This window comes from Myxine glutinosa, chromosome 11, assembly GCF_964187855.1.
Source record: "Myxine glutinosa chromosome 11, kmMyxGlut1.1, whole genome shotgun sequence".
NCBI classification, from domain to species: domain Eukaryota; kingdom Metazoa; phylum Chordata; class Myxini; order Myxiniformes; family Myxinidae; genus Myxine; species Myxine glutinosa.
Window position 1 is genome coordinate 101,597,418 of NC_136271.1, and position 17,722 is coordinate 101,615,139.

General features: G+C 41.5%; 1 protein-coding gene across 1 annotated transcript in view; it reads right to left on the bottom strand.

Moving 5' to 3' along the window:
- Positions 1 to 17,722, bottom strand: part of LOC137437067 (ras and Rab interactor 2-like) — a 97,725-nt gene that overhangs the window by 16,129 nt on the left and 63,874 nt on the right. The window contains exons 3-4 of the mRNA XM_068131417.2: positions 9,003 to 10,044; positions 3,407 to 3,718 (exon numbers count right to left, since the gene is read on the bottom strand). Coding sequence (XP_067987518.2) covers positions 3,407 to 3,718; positions 9,003 to 10,044 — 1,354 coding nt within the window. The remainder of the gene's footprint in view (positions 1 to 3,406; positions 3,719 to 9,002; positions 10,045 to 17,722) is intronic.

A 17,722-nucleotide genomic window follows, 5' to 3' on the forward strand; every position in this document is an offset into this window, starting at 1 on the left:
TTCACAAAATGTCTGTCTGTCTGTCTGTCTGTCCGTCTGTTCGCAGGTACCGCAAAAACGGCTGAACCGATCACAACGAAATTTTGGGTGGGTAATCCTGGGACCCCCTGGAGTAAAATGGGCTATATTGTGTTTCCAATTTTCCCCAATTTTTCCAATTTTCCAGTTTTTCCAAACATGATGGAATAATATTTACCGATATGAACAGTGATGTGGCTTTTATTGAAATTCTACAAATACTGTTTAGATTTTGATGATTTGCGTGTGATATGATTTAACGGATGTTTATATAAATAGTTTAAAATAAAAAATGCCTTCAATTTCTGATATTTTGCCTTTTCATTTGGGCCTTCCAATTGAAGCCCCGCCCCAGGTACCGTTGCTAGTAGATATAATATGAGCTTTTTGGGTTTTTGGCCTACCTGATGAAATGTTCAGTCAGGGTAAGGGTTGGGGTTCAGTATTGAGAGTTACAATTTAGTGAGTTAAGTGGTTTAATAGCTTAAGAAGTTGAAAAGGAGGTTTCAGGCCTACCTGATAAAATGTGCTGTGGCTCAGCTAGTTCAACTAGAATTAGGGTTCAGTTATCTGTGGTTTTTGACTTTTTTTATCAGGTGAGCCAGAACATCCCTTTTCCTGCTGCCACCATCACAGCCATTACCAGGCAAATCTTTACCAGCACCTGTTGCCTGCTCTGCGAACATAATGTCAGCAAATGCACTAAACGCCAAAGGAATGATTTATAAAAACAGCCAGGAAATGGACACGCAAATGTAACTCCGACTTCGGTGTGCGTCACCCAATGGATGCATAGCATATCCAGGAAGTCTGAAGAGTTGTATTGAATCTCAAGAGAACATTGTGATTCGATTACAAACTCTGGAGAGCATTCTCTTGTGTTCTGTCGACCGAATGATGGAAGAGCCCATTTTGGAGATTCAAAAGATTGGACTAATAAATCGATATGACAAAGACAAAAAAAATGATGTCCAATCACTATCCGAATAAGGAAGAGATTCAAATTGATCATTGCAAAATGGAATAAAACCAGCAATTACATTTACTTAGGACAGCTCGTCCGAATCGATATGCATTGAAGTGGAGAGCAGGATGGGAGAGCAGGATGGGAGAGCATTGGGAAAATTTAAAAAAAGTCAGGAAAAGGGAAAATGCCTTTGCGTCTGAAAAGAAACGTTGACTAGTGGTGTTCTCCCAGGAATGACGTGCGACAGTGAAACATGGTCTCTCGTCTCTAGCAAAGACGGAACAAAAATCGATCAGCCTTGGACAGATGCGTAACAAAAAGGGACAACGAGTTAAACGATTGGATCGGACAGAAAACAAAATTCCTTTACATGGACATGGACAAAGACGAATGGACATCTGATGTGAATCACGAACTGATGGAGAAAGCTTTGGAAGATGGAGAGACGAAATTTTAAAGTTTACACGAGTTACAATGCCCCTTGATTGCACGGAAAGGCCCAAATGCACCACGGTGAGGGAGGTCTTCGGCCTGCAGTCGACTGAATATACTGGTCAAGCCAAGTCTCATCAAGTTCTGTAGACCTCTAAATAATCTCTGTAGGATGAAGAGTTCTCCATACTTTGTATAATATATAAATATCTTTAGGAGGGAGTGGGTGTTTAAACGGATTTAGTCGGGCCTAAAATTTGTCGTTATTGTTGCTGTTGCTGTTGTTATTGTTGTTGTTGTGTAGCCCCGGACAGTTCTCTTGAACAAGCCCGCGGCATGGAGACAGCCGATTGATCTCCCAGGAGCGACTCAGAGATCCACCACATCTACGATGGTGTATCCCCGAGAGACAGACAGACAGACAGACAGAGAGACAGAAAGAGAGACACACAGAGAGAGAGAGAGAGACAGACATAGAGAGACAGACATAGAGAGAGGGGATGGGGGAAAGGGCCGGTCCATGGGGACCGAGCGGCACTCTGACCAAGACCATGCTGCCCTGACGAATCCGGACAGCAGGGAGGAATGGGAAAGATTTGGACCCTGACTTGCATTGGCAGTGGGAGGGGGAGAGGGGGGGGGGGGGTGGTACAACCACCGTGAAGAGGCGTCCCCGATAGTTGTACTTTGTCCTTGTTGAAAATACTTGTGCTAAAGTGATTATCGTATACAAGAAACACCCGCTCCTTTCCTGAGGTATGGTTAGGGAATGGGGACAAATGTATTCTGTGCCGTGGTTACTAATTCCTCCCCTGTCTGCAGCAGGGAACAGTAAACCACTCGCACTGTGGCACGTTTATCGGCAAAAATTGTAAATCGTAATCCCCCCCCCCTTGTGCGTTTTTGGTCTTATGTGTCTGTCTGTTTGTCTGTCTGTTTTATGTCAATCGCCTACACGTCACCAAACCAAACTTTACGAAACTCCACCAAATGGTAGAGTTGGCCATGAGGAATAAGCCTATTGATTTTGAGGACAAACAATCAACATAGGCCAAAGGTAAACAACTTGTGTGATATTTATAAATTCCTCAATTTTCATCTGATTGACTTGAAATTTGAAGAGGATTTTCATATCGGCTAACTGAATTCAACCACCAACTATTTTAGAGATCAACATAGGCCAAAAGGTCACCATAGGCCAAAGGTCAACCACTTTTTTCAAATTTCTAAAATCCTTAATTTTCATCCGATTGACTTGAAATTTTAATAGGAATTTCATCGCTAACTGAATTTAACCACCAATTACTTTTGAGATCAACATCGGCCAAAGGTCAACCACTTTTCCCAACTATCCAAAATCCTCAATTTTCATCCGATTGACTTGAAATCTCAATAGTATTTTCATATCAGCTTATTGAAACCGACCAACAACTATTTTTGAGGTCAACGTAGGCCAAGTTTCTAAAATTGTCAATTTTCATCCAATTAACTTAAACTTTGAAGACGATTTGCATATCAGGTCACTGAATTCAACCACCAATTCTTTTTGAGATCAAAAGGATGCTCTACCGAGTGCCATTCTACTTTGTTCTGTTTTGCCAAGTGTCGCTCTATGAGTGATTTTTCATTTGTTTGTCTGTCTGTGAGCAGGATATCTCAAAGTTGTGGATGGATTCGGATGAAACTTGGTAAACAGGTTGTTTATGTGACAAGGACGAATTGATTAGATTTTGGTGAAGATCCAAACCCGGATATGAGAATTTTTTTTAAAATTGTGCGCTCTACCGAGTGCCGTTCTAGTTGTGTTGTGTGATTGCAAAAGCTGAAATCGACCTGCAATCTTTCCCTGATATATATATATATATATATATATATATATATATATATATATATATATATATATATATATATAACAGTATCATTTTAGGCATTTATAAATGATGTTTGCGGCTGATGAAGGAACTAGGTGAATGCACGTTTAATCCTCACCTTTACCACCGCTACCCAACGCCTGATACACGATCTTGCAGGCTTGGAGCAAGAAGACTATCTTCTTCCTCGGCGAGTAGGCACGCTGGAGGGCACGGAAACAGGTTCGGACACGCTGCACGGTGGTGGGGCCAGGTAGATTGAGTCTGCCATGCCGTACCTGCTGCCGTGCCTGCTTCCTTGCCTCTGCGAGTCCCTGGCACAGCTTGGCATTTCGCCCATCTTGCTTGTGTGCCGCAACTATTCGCATCCTTAAAAAAGGTGCTAGGGGCTTCAGCACAACCTCATGTAAGGCCTTCTCGATTGCCGTGTCTGCCAGGGTCAATGATGCGGAAGGAGGCACACCAAAAAGGAAGTTATTGCCACAACGTAAAAATGAACGGAATGACGTGTATGGGGAAATGGAAGATGTAATATTGATACAATAACTTGTTATGGAGTTATGGAGCAGATAACATCACATAGAAGTAGATTTGTGGTGCAGAATGTATCACAAACGGATGTGGAATGTTGCAACAAGTTTTGATGAGTGAGTTCCGTGAAACATTTCAGTGTGAGGCAAAATTCCAACATGAGGATGGAAGGAGATTCCAGAAACGAAAAAGGATGAGTACGAGTTCAGACAGGAGAGCGCGCACAACAAAACACAAGGTAGGACGTGAGCAGGTAATCAAAAATCAAATCATGAACAGAGCAAAACACACCACTAAAGATGGATGGAGTTTATGTTTTCACCTCTGTTTGTCTGTTTGTTTGTTTGTTTGTGAGTGACAGGATATCTCAAAACATTATGGACAGATTCGGATGAAACTTGGCAGACAGGTTGGGTATGCGCTGAGGATGAAGTCAATAGATTTTGGTGAACATCCGGATCCGGATACTAGAATCTTTTCAATGATTCTTCACCATTGAGTGATGCGGCCAAAAACGACATGTATCGCGATATCTCAAAAAGTTTTGGACCGATTATGACAAAACTTGGTGGATGAGCTGGTTCGGTAACAAGAACAGGTCGATAAGCTTTTAGTTCATGTCTGAATCCAGATCCGACCTATTTTCTACGTCGTGCTCGTGTCCATGCTCATGTAACTGGTTTATCTTACTATAATTCACCAAATGTCTGTCTGTCTGTCCGTCTGTTCGTCTGTTCCCAGGTACCGCAAAAACGGCTGAACCGATCACAACGAAATTTTGGGTGGGTAATCCTGGGACCCCCTGGAGTAAAATAGGCTATATTGTTTTTCCAATTTTCCAAAATTTCCAATTTTTCCAATTTTCCAGTTTTTCCAAACACGATGGAATAATATTTACCGATATGAACAGTGATGCGGCTATTATTGAAATTCTGCAAATACTGTTTAGATTTTGATGATTTGCGTGTGATATGATTTAACGGATGTTTATATAAATCGTTTAAAATAAAATAAAATCCTTCAATTTCTGATATTTTGCCTTTTCATCTGGGCCTCACAATTGAAGCCCCGCCCGTAGGGTGGGTACCGTTGCCAGTAAACAGAAATTTGACAAGACTGTCTCACGATAGATTGGGATTGGACAGGATAGCTAAGAGGTAGCAAAATCTCCATTAGGCTATCTAGTCACAGTTTGTTTCCCACAGCTTCACCCACCCCTCCCCCTTCATCCATCACTATAAATTGGTTACCTCTCTGATTTGCAAGCAGGTGCCATCCATCAGATATGGACATAAATTTTGGAATACATCTGTTGGCATTGTTTGCTCGGGGCATTAATTATAACACGGTGTTTCTCAAGAGGAGGCCATTGATTGCGTGCTGGAACCCTGACAAATTCTAAATCACTGCCTGCCCAAATTTACGAGGGGCACCACATTAGGGGCACAGCTGCACTCTGAAAAATGATATATTAACCAACAGTTACTCACGAATTGAAGAGGGAAATGCAAATATCAATCAAAAAGCTTTTATTTCATTTTTTTAATTGTACATACCTGTAATTTGCTGCATGTAGCTGTTTTGTTATTTGTTTAGAGTGGACACATGTGGTGGCTACACTCCTACTCCATGGGTATATGGTCTTGTTTGTGCTTGCGTTCACTGTTCTTTGTCACTGGTGTATTTCCCCTCCCATCCATGCGTCTTTTGTTCCTTTTGACGTGTGTGTGTGTGTGTGTGTGTGTGTGTGTGTGTGTGTGTGTGTGTGTGTGTGTGTGTGTGTGTGTGTGTGTGTGTGTGTGTGTGTGTGTGTGTGTGTGTGTGTGTGTGTGTAAATAAATAAATGTATATATATATATACACGTTTTCATATGTATATATATATATTAATACATGCATTTATACATGTATTTATACACGTTTTCAAAGTGTACATATATATGTGTATATGTATACACAGTGCATTCAGAAAGTATTCAGACCCCTTCACTTTTTTCACATTTTGTTCTGTTGCAGCCTTTTGCTGAAATCGTTTAAATTCATATTTTCCCTCATCAATCTACACTCAATACCCCATAATGACAAAGAGAAAACAGGATTTTAGAAAGTTTTGAAAATTTATTAAAAAGAAAAAAACTGAAATATCACATTGACATAAGTATTCATACCCTTTGCTATGACACTTGAAATTTAGCTCAGGTGCCTCCCATTTCTATTGATCATCTTTGAGATGTTTCCACACCTTGATTGGAGTCCACCTGTGGTAAATTCAATTGATTGGACATGATTTAGAAAGGCACACACCTGTCTATATAAGGTCTCACAGCTGACAATGCATATCAGAGCAAAAACCAAGCCATGAGGTCGAAGGAACTGCCTACAGAGCTCAGAGACAGGATTGTGTCGAGGCACAGATCTGGGGAAGCCGACAAAAAAATCTCTGCTGCATTGAAGGTTCCCAAGAGCACAGCGGCCTCCATAATTCTTAAATGGAAGAAGTTTGGAACAACCAGGACTCTTCCTAGAGCTGGCCGCCCGGCCAAACTGAGCCATCGGTGGAGAAGGGCCTTGGTAATAGAGGTGACCAAGAACCCGATGGTCTCTCTGGCTGAGCTCCAGAGATCCTGTGTGGAGATGGGAGAAACTTCCAGAAGTCACTGCAACACTCCACCGATCTGGGCTTTATGGCAGAGTGGCCAGACGGAAGGCTCTCCTCAGTGAAAGACACATGAAAGCCCACAGAACTTGTTTCTCACTGTCTACGAGTCCTTTCGGTGCTTTTTTGCAAACTCCAAGCGGGCTTTCATGTGTCTTTCACTGAGGAGAGGCTTCCGTCTGGCGGGTGGCTGAGCATTTCCCGCGCGGGTGGCTGAACGGATTGCCGCGACCATTAAGCTCCCAGACGCATTTTGAGACACAAAGCTGAGTACCGGCCAACTAAAAGAAATCATTTATTTTCTTTTATCATCCCCCTTGTTTGTTTTTGTGTCAGCGTGGAGGGTCCCTCAAACTAGCAAATATTTATTTTACCTCAGCCTTTACTTTGCCGTTTGCCATGTTTTATTTCATTAAACCATTAATTGTTGCATTTCATTTGTTGTCTTGTGGATTTTCCTTGTCTCGTTTCTGTGTTTTGGGTTTGAGTAAAAGCCCTGGGAGTGACGTGCAGGTAAGCAGCCTGGTTCCTTCTCCCGCGCATGATGAACTGACCGCCAATTTTGGGCATTCGCCTCGACAGTAAGATCATATCGGATATCCGTCACCTTGCGGTGTTTGTGTTAACCACAGGGCAGACGACGTGATAATATGACAATATATATATATATATATATATATATATATATATATATATATATATATATATATATATATATATACAGAATATACATATACACGCAGACATGTACATGCATTACAAAACATTTTCCAAGTTGCTTCCAATCTTCATCCTGAGGATCAATCGTTCGTATATTTGTTTCAATGCTACAGATAATATTGTTGCGTCGATGGGTATGCTGAAGTCAGGTGGGTATGCCCCCACGAAGTCAAAGGAATGTGCATTGCATATGTCCAAATTAAATGAAACAAATTTCAAATGGAAAACACAGCTTCCCTCAGTCAGGATCTGCATGCCGCCGGTCATTTAAAAGTTGTTTGTTTTACCAATTTTAGTCTACCCTCGGGATTTATCAATCCTGCCAAAATGGTTTACATGCGGAAGAATGTCGGAATCAGGTGATGTATCTCTTAAGAAATGAATGTTTATTTCTAGACACAGGAAGACAACCGCGAATCCTGTAATGACAGATAGACTGAAACAATTAATAAATAGAGAAAGGTATTAATACAATTAATATAACAATATAAACAAGAAAAAGAGCAGAGATTGCAAACCCTCGCCAGGATGTATTTTCAGTGGTTTTTAAGGCTTTTGTGTTAAAACAAATATGGCGGCCGAACCCACGTGACCGATGACGTCATCATTATTATTTTTTTCTCCACCAGTTTATGCCGACATGACGCTCAAGAAATTTCATCTTGATCGGATGAAGTTTTGTACTTGTCGAATTATGACGACATCATTAACATATTTTATTCCCCATGGAGAGTTCTTCACAACGAACCATTTCTCAATTTTTTCTATTCAGCGCTTTCGGAGATGTCGAGGTGCAAAGTTTTTCGGTTTTTCCAAGATGGCGGCCGAAGCACGTGACCTATGACGTCATAATTATTTTAAAATTCTACAGGTAGCGTTGCTCCTGTGGTGAAAATTTCCTGTCAATCAGACCAACGGTTGCAGAGAAAATCATATTTATTCTGTGCGGACAAACAAACAAACAAACAGACAGACAAACAGACTCAAATGCAATACCCTCTCCTCAGGCGAGGGTAACTAGGACGTCACAAGCACACGATCTTTCATTTACTCACAATGGGGGGAGGGTGCTGGGGGAAGGCCTTAAAGGACACGGGCATGGAAGCGAGCTCTATTACCGGCAGATCAGGAATCGGGGAGGCATGGGCAACCCTTCAATGACACCACCAGAGATGACCTCGCTGCACCTCAATACCAGAGAGAGAGAGAGAGAGAGAGAGAGAGAGAGAGAGAGAGAGAGACAGAGAGGGACAGAGCGACAGACCACCACTGCCCAGGCTTCAAAGAGACTAGGCCTCGCACGTAACACTCCACTCCCGACTCCAACTCATACTGACATCTCACTGCCCCTGTGCTTGGGCTCTTTTATTACATCCCTTCACCCACAGCACCTGTGCATCCTTTGCTCTCAACCCAGATATTCCAATAATATGACACACAGTTGCTTGCACGGTGATATCCCACGGGCAGGTTGGTGTGACAGTGCCCTTCAAACTATCACGAGCCATTGCAAGGTTTTTAAAAACCACATACGGGATGTAGACACAACTATCACCATCCTGTTCCCACCCCTCTCCTTCCCTTGCCTGGTTTACAGAGCAGACATGTATGAATTATACTTTCCTATTTAATTCCTATGCCATCCATACTGCCCTCTCATAGCATACATAAGAACAGGACAACTTCACTCTAACAGGTCCTAGTTACAGAAAATGTTCTGGCCTACACGAACACTTGGACCATGCTAACTTAACATTCCTACCTATTTTGTACCCCCGCCAATGTAACAATATCATATTCCACTCACCGATAGCTTCATGATCAAGACTGGTGAACAATGAAGGTTCCAGCTCACCAGACGACATGAGACCCGTTTTCCAGTCATTCAGGAATGAGAACACACTTTTCAGCATGACAGTGATGGAGTTGCCGTCGGGTGGTTCCTGCATGGTTGCGACAAACTTGTGTACGCTCTTTCCAAATGTCGAGCGTTTATCATGTGCCAGCACTATTATCTTCTGGTACAGACGCTTCTGACGAGTTTGAAATGCGCTGAAAACTCCTCGCATGGTCCCGAGTACTTTGTTCGACATTGCTCCATCGGCCATTTCTGATAATCTGTGTCTTCGATGCTGGATTTGTATTTCATCGTTTGGAGAAGCCTTGGACAAATTTGTCTCATGACTGCTGTTTCTGTTGGACTCGGCAACCTCCTCGTCATCCTCAGATGAAATTTGTGGGCTGGAGATGCAGGGAACTGGCTGTCCCTTATTACCCAAGAACGGAAGGTCCTCTTCGTCCCCGACTAATGATACCTCACTTTGAGTCATGCTTTTTGGCTTATGGGCGAATGTAGAGTAGAGTTGTTTTTCCAGGTCCTGGGAGGCTGTCCCCATTTGGACATGCAGTGCAGAGTCTGAACCTCCACCGGAATGCAACGTCTGTGATGAAAACTCTTTGTGGGAAAATACCTTTTTAAGTGATGTCAGTGCTTCATCAGAGTAGCAGCGCGTTCGTGGCCATTGTATCGAGAGGAAACTTTTCCTCTCGTCTCTTCTTGTATCTTCACATGGAAGCCATTGTTGATCAACTTTCTGGTTGTTGTCCCACTCGATTGAGGGAGTATGATGATGTGGGACATTTCTCGGTGGTGAGGGAAGTGGAATTCCTGTTATCAACTGCTTTGCTTTCGTGGGCATAGGGAGGCCATTCACCTCATAGTAAAGCGGGTTCCAGAAACATACTGGGTATCCACCCCACTTTCCATGGTGCTCAGGTTGTTCCTCCCTGCTGTTTCTCATTTTTGTTGCTGCATTTTCTTCATTTTGCATCACGTTCTCCATACGTATCTGCAATGCAGAAAACGGAGAGATGTTTAATTAATACAGATTACATTTGCAATTGGAACTAGAACGTCACTCGGTAGAGCGCGTACCATCCGCCAAGTTGAACAGTTTGTTTTGTGTCCCACTGATAGGCCGGATCTGGATTCGGACCTGAACCAAAATCGAATCGGCTTGTTCTTGTCGCCCACCCAACTCATCCCCCAAGTTTTATCCAAATCCGTCCACAACTTTTTGAGATATTCCACTCACAGACAGACAAACAGACAGACAGACAGACAGACAGGAGTGAAAACAACCTCTATCCGCCTTTGGTGGCACAGAAAATGGAAGATTCTGATTTTATAACAAATAATAGGATCTAATTTTAATTTGAGTGGACATTGTTTTTTGTTGTGGGTAAAAAAATAAAATTGTTGTTGTTGTTGTTGTTGTTTTTCATTTGGCAATCTACGATGTGTCCAGGATAAACAGTAGCTCTATTTGCAATGGAAATTTTATGTGATCATTATACAAGTTGCTGTACATCGTTTTATGTAAAATAAATAAATAAATAAATCCCCCTTCAGCAGCAGATGCAACTTAATTGAATCCCTCATTAATTTATATGGAGGCTGCCACATCTCGCCTTCGTGTGTCCTGATTGGCTGGAATAATCACAACGTTTTCCATCGCTCACCAATTATGGCACCATCAAGCCATAATCCCATGTGTTTGAGAGGAATAATAGTATTTGTGGCCCTCTTTGTTGACATCAAGTTTGCACTACTTCCTGTTTACACTACACAGTTATAATCCCACGTTGCTTCCTGCATCCTGCTTGCCCGGTACACACTACACAGTGTGCCCAATCTGTAAAAAGTAAATAAATAACGAACATCCTTGCACTGAACTGTTTGCTGTTTCCGAGTTATTTACTTTGTTGTTTAATCCACACGACTTCCTTTTTCAATTGTATGGCCAACTTGCAGTGACTTTAATACCAGCCAAACATTTGTGTTTGTAAGCAATCAACTCGGAAGTCTAATATTAGGATTGGCCAGCCAGTTTATGGAAGACCTTTGGCTGGAAACATTCCCCAGCCAAACCTCAAATGTAAGTGAGATTGATTTGCGCGGCCATTACCGAAGAAGTAGCAGTACTAGTGGAAACGATCCATTTTGAATATCCCAAATCCCCTTTTTAATGGTTCAATGATCGTTATTTATGTTTTGTTTTCGTTTGACCTTTTCTTGATTTACAGTAAATTTGGGTCCGCAAGTGCACACACACAGACACAAACGCACACAGACACACACACACATAGACACACACATAGACATACACACACACACACAGACACACACACTTAGCTCTTTCACGAGCCTCGATTCAGTATACAAAAAAAAAAAAAAAAAAAAAAACAGACAGACACACACACCACACAGACACACACACACCACACAGACACAGACACACAAACACACACACCACACAGACAGACAGACACACACACAGACAGACACACACATAGACACACACACAGACACACACACACACAGACAGACACACACACACACAGACACACACATACACAGACACACACACACAGACACACACACACAGACACACACACACACAGAGACACACAGACACACACACACACACACACACACCGACACACACACACACACCACACAGACACACACACACATATAGACACACAGACAGACCGCTGGCCACACCAAGTCTCATACCTGGTGATCAAAATAACGTTCGGCCTCACCACCTGCATGTTGCATCCAGGATGTTGGTCCCTTTGGGAGGTTCTCCTAACGGAAGGCAAACGATGACTGCACCACGATCACTGGCGAAGACCGCACTGGTCAAAACATCAGACAGGGGTTATGCTTCCTGCGAAGGTGTACTGGTGGGTGCACCCTTAAAAATTTTTACGTAGTATTAGCGACCTAAACAAGGGGGGGGGGGGGTGAGATGGGAGAGGATTCCTTTAGGATAAGTAGTCGGAAGGGCAGAGGGAGAATGAATGAGAAGGAAAAGAAGAGCAGGTGTGGTTAAAAATTGATCACCTTGCTCGTTGCTCCTCATACAATATTGAGATGGCTCTTTTGGGGATCCATCATGGCGCTCGTTAAATTATTTTGAATCCCATTATAATGTTTGTTGTAACACATTAAAACACGACATGTTATTACCTCCACCACCAAAGGTGGATGGAGGTTATGTTTTCACCTCTGTCTGTCTGTCCGTTTGTTTGTTTGTTACTTGCAAAATCGAAGATTTTTCAAGTATATTGGTCGGTTCCGTTTGTGGTTCTGTTTGTAACCGGCCTACAGGTCCCAATTCTAAACCGATCGTCACGAAACTTCACCAAGCTGTATAAGTCGTCCCAATTGAAAACCTATTGATTTTGAGGTCAAAGGTCATCTGGAGGTCAAATTTCTAAAATCGCCATTTTTAATCCGATTGACTTGAAAATTGAATAGCATTTGTATATTGAGTCAATAAATTGCGAAATGAACTAATAAAAATTAGGTCAAAAGGTCAAAGGTTAACTTAAGGTCAAATTTTAAAAATCATCAATTTTCATCTAAAAAGCCGTCAATTCTCAACCGATTGCCTTACAAGTTGAACAGCATTTGCATATCGAGCCACTAAATTGGGAAACATACTATTTTTGAGGTCAAAAGGTCAAAGGTCAACTCAAGGTCAAATTTTAAAAATCATCAATTTTCATCTAAAAAGCCGTCAATTTTCAACCGATTGACTTGAAAATTGAACAGCATTTGCATATCGAGTCACTAAATTGTGAAACATACTATTTTTAGTTCAAAAGGTCAAAGGTCAATTCAAGGTCAAACTTCCCAAATCATCACTTTTTATCTGAAAAAAAACCCGTCAATTTTCATCCGATTGACTTGAAAATTGAACAGCATTTGCACATTGTCACTAAATAGGGAAACCAACTATTTTTTAGGTCAAAAGGTCAAAGGTCAACTCAAGGTCAACCTTCCAAAATCATTTTTCATCTGAAAAATCATCACTTTTCTGCCTGTTGACCCGAGCTTTGATCAAGATTGTCAATTATAATCTTGATGAAATGGACAATTTGCTGTATCGATGGAATTTTTTTTATTGGGGAGGGGGGGGGGGCGTATTTTGCAAGTATCGTGCTCCGCATGACGTGTTCTTGTTTGTTTGTTTGTGATGAGGATATCTCAAAAAATTGTGGACGGATTTGGACGAAATTTGTTGGAGAGGTTAGGTATGTGACATGGACAAAATGATTCGATTTTGGTGAAGATCCAGATCCGGATCTGGAAACTAGAATTTAAAAAAGTGATTCTTCACCATTGAGTGATTGGGCCAAGACCAATATATAGCACGATATCTCGAGAAGTTGTGGACGGATCATGACAAAACTTGGTGGATGATTGGGTTTGGCGACAAGGTCAAGCCGGTTAGAATTTGGTTCAGATCCGAATCCATCTGGTTTTTCAGTGGGATACAAAACGTAACCTGTTCAGCCAGCGGAGGTATATGTGTTCTAGTTTGCCCATGTTACATGAAATATTCACTTATGAACACATTACATGCATGAGAAAATATCTTTTGAAAAGGATGAGGACAACGTGCGCATATGTGGAGGAACAGATCCTGTTCTGCACACACATCTCTGTAGGACATTAATGGCCGGTCGTAGTTACAACATGCACGCTCAACTGCTCCACACACCTCTCTCTGGGTATTAGTGGCCGGCCATAGTTGCGACACCATTGTAGATATACTCTATAATGTGTATATAATCACAAACTCACCACAATTGTCACGCTGGACGTCAGGAGACATGTTCTGCAGGAACGAGGAGTTTTCACAAATACAAACAACAAGACAACGGAGGAAAAAGGGCGATTGTAGAATTGTAAAAAAAATTTTAAAAAGGGGAAGTGGTAAAACATTTCCTGCAAAGGACAAGCAACAGGAAGCAGCCATCACTCGTATCTAGAGTGCCAATTTACCTTGTAATGGAAAAGCAACTCTGGGAGATCTTGTTCACATTTCACAAGTAAACACAAATGCAAGTTTGCGTTCTATTCCGAGCTCATGTAACTAAAGTATGTGAACTAATCGATCTGCTGATTGGGATATGGGTCCACTTCCACTTCCACTTCCACTTCCATTGTAATGATCCAATATATTGTGAGTTCGAGGTTACTAAGAAAATAAATATACAACGATGACAGTTTTCGTAGCTGTATACAGTAGTTCTTCTTCTTCTTCTTCTTCTTCTTCTTTTTCTTCTTTGGTAAGTGGATTGCATGGCTGTGGGGTTATATCATTGGGTGAGGGTGCGGCTATGCCTCCTAGTTACAGAAATAATTTACAATTTGTTCAGGATGCCAGCGACATATATACATATACATATACACAGGTTGAACCCCCTAACTTGACTGGGAAGCAAGGCACAGATCGAGTCTCACCCCAGGAATTGCTGCACAACCTGTTAGCAACAAGTGTAGCCTCCCACACTGACGCATTGTCTCTGCCCTGCTCCTCGACAATTAGGAGGTTTGCAGTCAGGAACATTAAATGTAACTAAAGGAGCACACAAACTAACCCTATGACGTGACCCTTCCTGCTGCTCCCGTACTGAGTGGGTGTACAAGTTAAAATTTATATTGACAATCTTAATCAAACCTCAGGTCAATCGAATTAAAATTGAAGATTGTTCAGATGAAAATTGATTATTTTAGAAGCTTGAACTTGAGTTGACCTTTTGACCTCAAAAAGAGTTGGTTCCCCTATTTAGTTATTCAATATGCAAATGCTGTTCAATTTTCAAGTCAATTGGATGAAAAATGACAATTTTGAACATTCGACCTCAAGATGACCTTTGACCTAAAAATCTAGAGGTTTCTTCCTTATGGCCAACTCTACGATCTGGCGAAGTGTCGTGAAGATCGGTTTAAAATTGTGACCTGCAGGCAATTATAGACGAGCGGACAGACAAACAAACTATAACCGAACCGATCAACATGCCGAAATTTATTTCTCAAAGTAACAAAAGATAGATAGACAGACAGACAGACAAGGTTGACTGAGGGAAGAGGAGATTGGTTGTGTGGTCAGGGGCGTGGTATCCACATAGAGGGCGTGACTTCAATGTGCCTTCAGGGGTGTGGTATCCACATAGTGGGTGTGACTTCAATGTGCCTTCAGGGGCGTGGTATTGTCGTGGAAGTGTGTTTGGGACTCGAGACTCCAATGACCGGAAACAGGTTTACAAAAGATCAAGACTTTATTAACTACTAGTTCACTTGTTTCAATATAATAAGGAACTACAATACCATAACGAATTTAGTAATTCAAGTCGTTGGTTCTTCCTCATTGGCCGGTGCTCTCCTGGCGCTGCTTTCCCATTGCATACTCGTTCGTCCGTCGGGCAGATGTTCTCGTGGCAAGTCCTCCTGACTCAAAGTTTGCTCTTGCTTATATGGGCAAATTGGAGTTAATCCTCCGTGCGCTGAATGTTAATCCTCCGTGCGCTGAAGCTCCTTGGTCATCCACAACCGCCTCCCTGCTGGGGAGGTTCTTCACCCTCTTTGCATCCCGATGTCCAAAAACAAATAGTGCGGGCTTGGGAATGTGTGTTAGCCCGGGGTCGTAATAAAGGTGGACAAAAGGACTCCCAGCTTCGACAGAGCGAGATACATTCCTGACATTCTTACAACCACCTGCTAGTACCTGCTTCCAACCAATGAGTTATACTGAGTTACAATCAATGAGTTACATTTCCACAATTCCCTCATCTTTTTGTTTTTGTTTATATTAACCATTAATCTAAACATCAATAAAAGTAAACAATCAATCACTAAAAGTAAACATCAATACAAGTATAAGTAAATAATCAATCACTACAAGTAAATATCAATACAAGTATAAGTAAATAATCAATCACTACAAGTAAATATCAATACAAGTATAAGTAAATATCAATACAAGTACTCAAACCACAACTTTGGTAATTACATTCCCTTGGGCATACACCGTCATCCTGCAAGAATCACAAAACATTTCGTTGGTCATTGACTCCTTCCATATTGTTCAATCTATTGCATTTGCATCCCAAATATCTTTTCAAAACAACACTTCACCATCACCAAGATACAACAATTTCACTTCATTTTCAAGTTTTGTAAAGCATCTGCAACATCTGGCAAAAACGTTTGCCTCCACACAAATGTTGACTCTTTGTTTGAAAGGAAGGGCTGATCACTTGTGTTTGAATCCAGGTATGAAACATTTTCTGTCTTCATAACACCTGCACTACTTCGTGTAGGATTTCGCTGTTGTGGTAACAGTGCGGAGTCATAGACTGACCCTGCTCTCCATGTAGCATTCTTGCCACTTTTGCTGTAAACCATAGTAATTCCTGAACAAGGCCTTCGCCCAGTTGTAGTCGACTTGCCTCTTCCCTCATTATGAGTGGGCAGCAAGTATTGGTGTGACGTTGATTGGCCAGCAAGATGTGGAACAGGGATGCCGGATGCATCCACAATGATGTTGGGACCATGGTGTTCAGGTCATCCATGGTCCATACCATGAGCAACCAGCGGAATTGTGCACAGCTGTTGTGAAAAGGCACAGCCATTTGTTTGCAGCTCCATGCTGGCTCCCCGCAAGTTGGTGAAGTAATAACATATGTTCCCGCATTTCACAGAGGTTGCAGGTAAAATGTCGTTGTCCTGCAACTTCTGATGTGATGAATGTTCCAAGCCTTCGAACAAGAGTAAGTGATCGCCTTTCTTTCATATGTTGCAGTGTGAGCCAGGCAGATGGTCACATAAATTTCCTTGGTGAAGGTAAGCATCCATCTCCAAGTTACACGGGAGAATGTCTTCATCATTCTTTGAGAAAGAGGGTGTATGCCACGATTAACTTCATTTTTTAGCCACAAATTTTCTTTCTTTCTTCTTCCCAATTCCGTTAGCAATCCCTCCAAAATGTGATCTCGTCTTATCCTTATGCTCAGTCATATCTGAATCTGCTTTCCGCACACACTGAATCAGATAGGGTACATCTTACCATGAAATCAGCATAATCATGTATATCTTCCGACAGTTTCACATTCAACAATTTGTTGTTTTTCCTTAACACAAAAAGTTATATTCATTTATATGCGTCACACAAATAATATTCAATCAGGTATGTATTTTATTACTAAACTAAGAATAGCATTGTATATGATTACAATCACAAACGGGAATACCTAATTCCCAACAACAATTTTCCCAAACCAACAAATTAAGCATAATGTATAATTACCATAATTCCTCTCCACTTTTTCTTTTCCCTCTTTTTTTTTTTTTTTTTTTTTTTTTTTTCCTAACAGTGTGTCACTCGTGGTGATATGAGTTCATTGATATTGTAATTGACACAACTCATAACATTGTCGTTATGCCATTATCTTAATTCTACTGTTTATGTCGCCATAAAAGTCTTCCTTTTTTGGTTCCACATTTCTTTCCTCATTTGTCACTTCATGTGTTATCATCGTGTTGTTGGTTACCTTATTCAAACACACCGTCACTAAGGCTTTCAAGCAAGCCACCACTAAAACAATTGCCAATATAACTACTAAACCAACAAACAAGTCTGCTACTCCTTGTATATATTCATATCT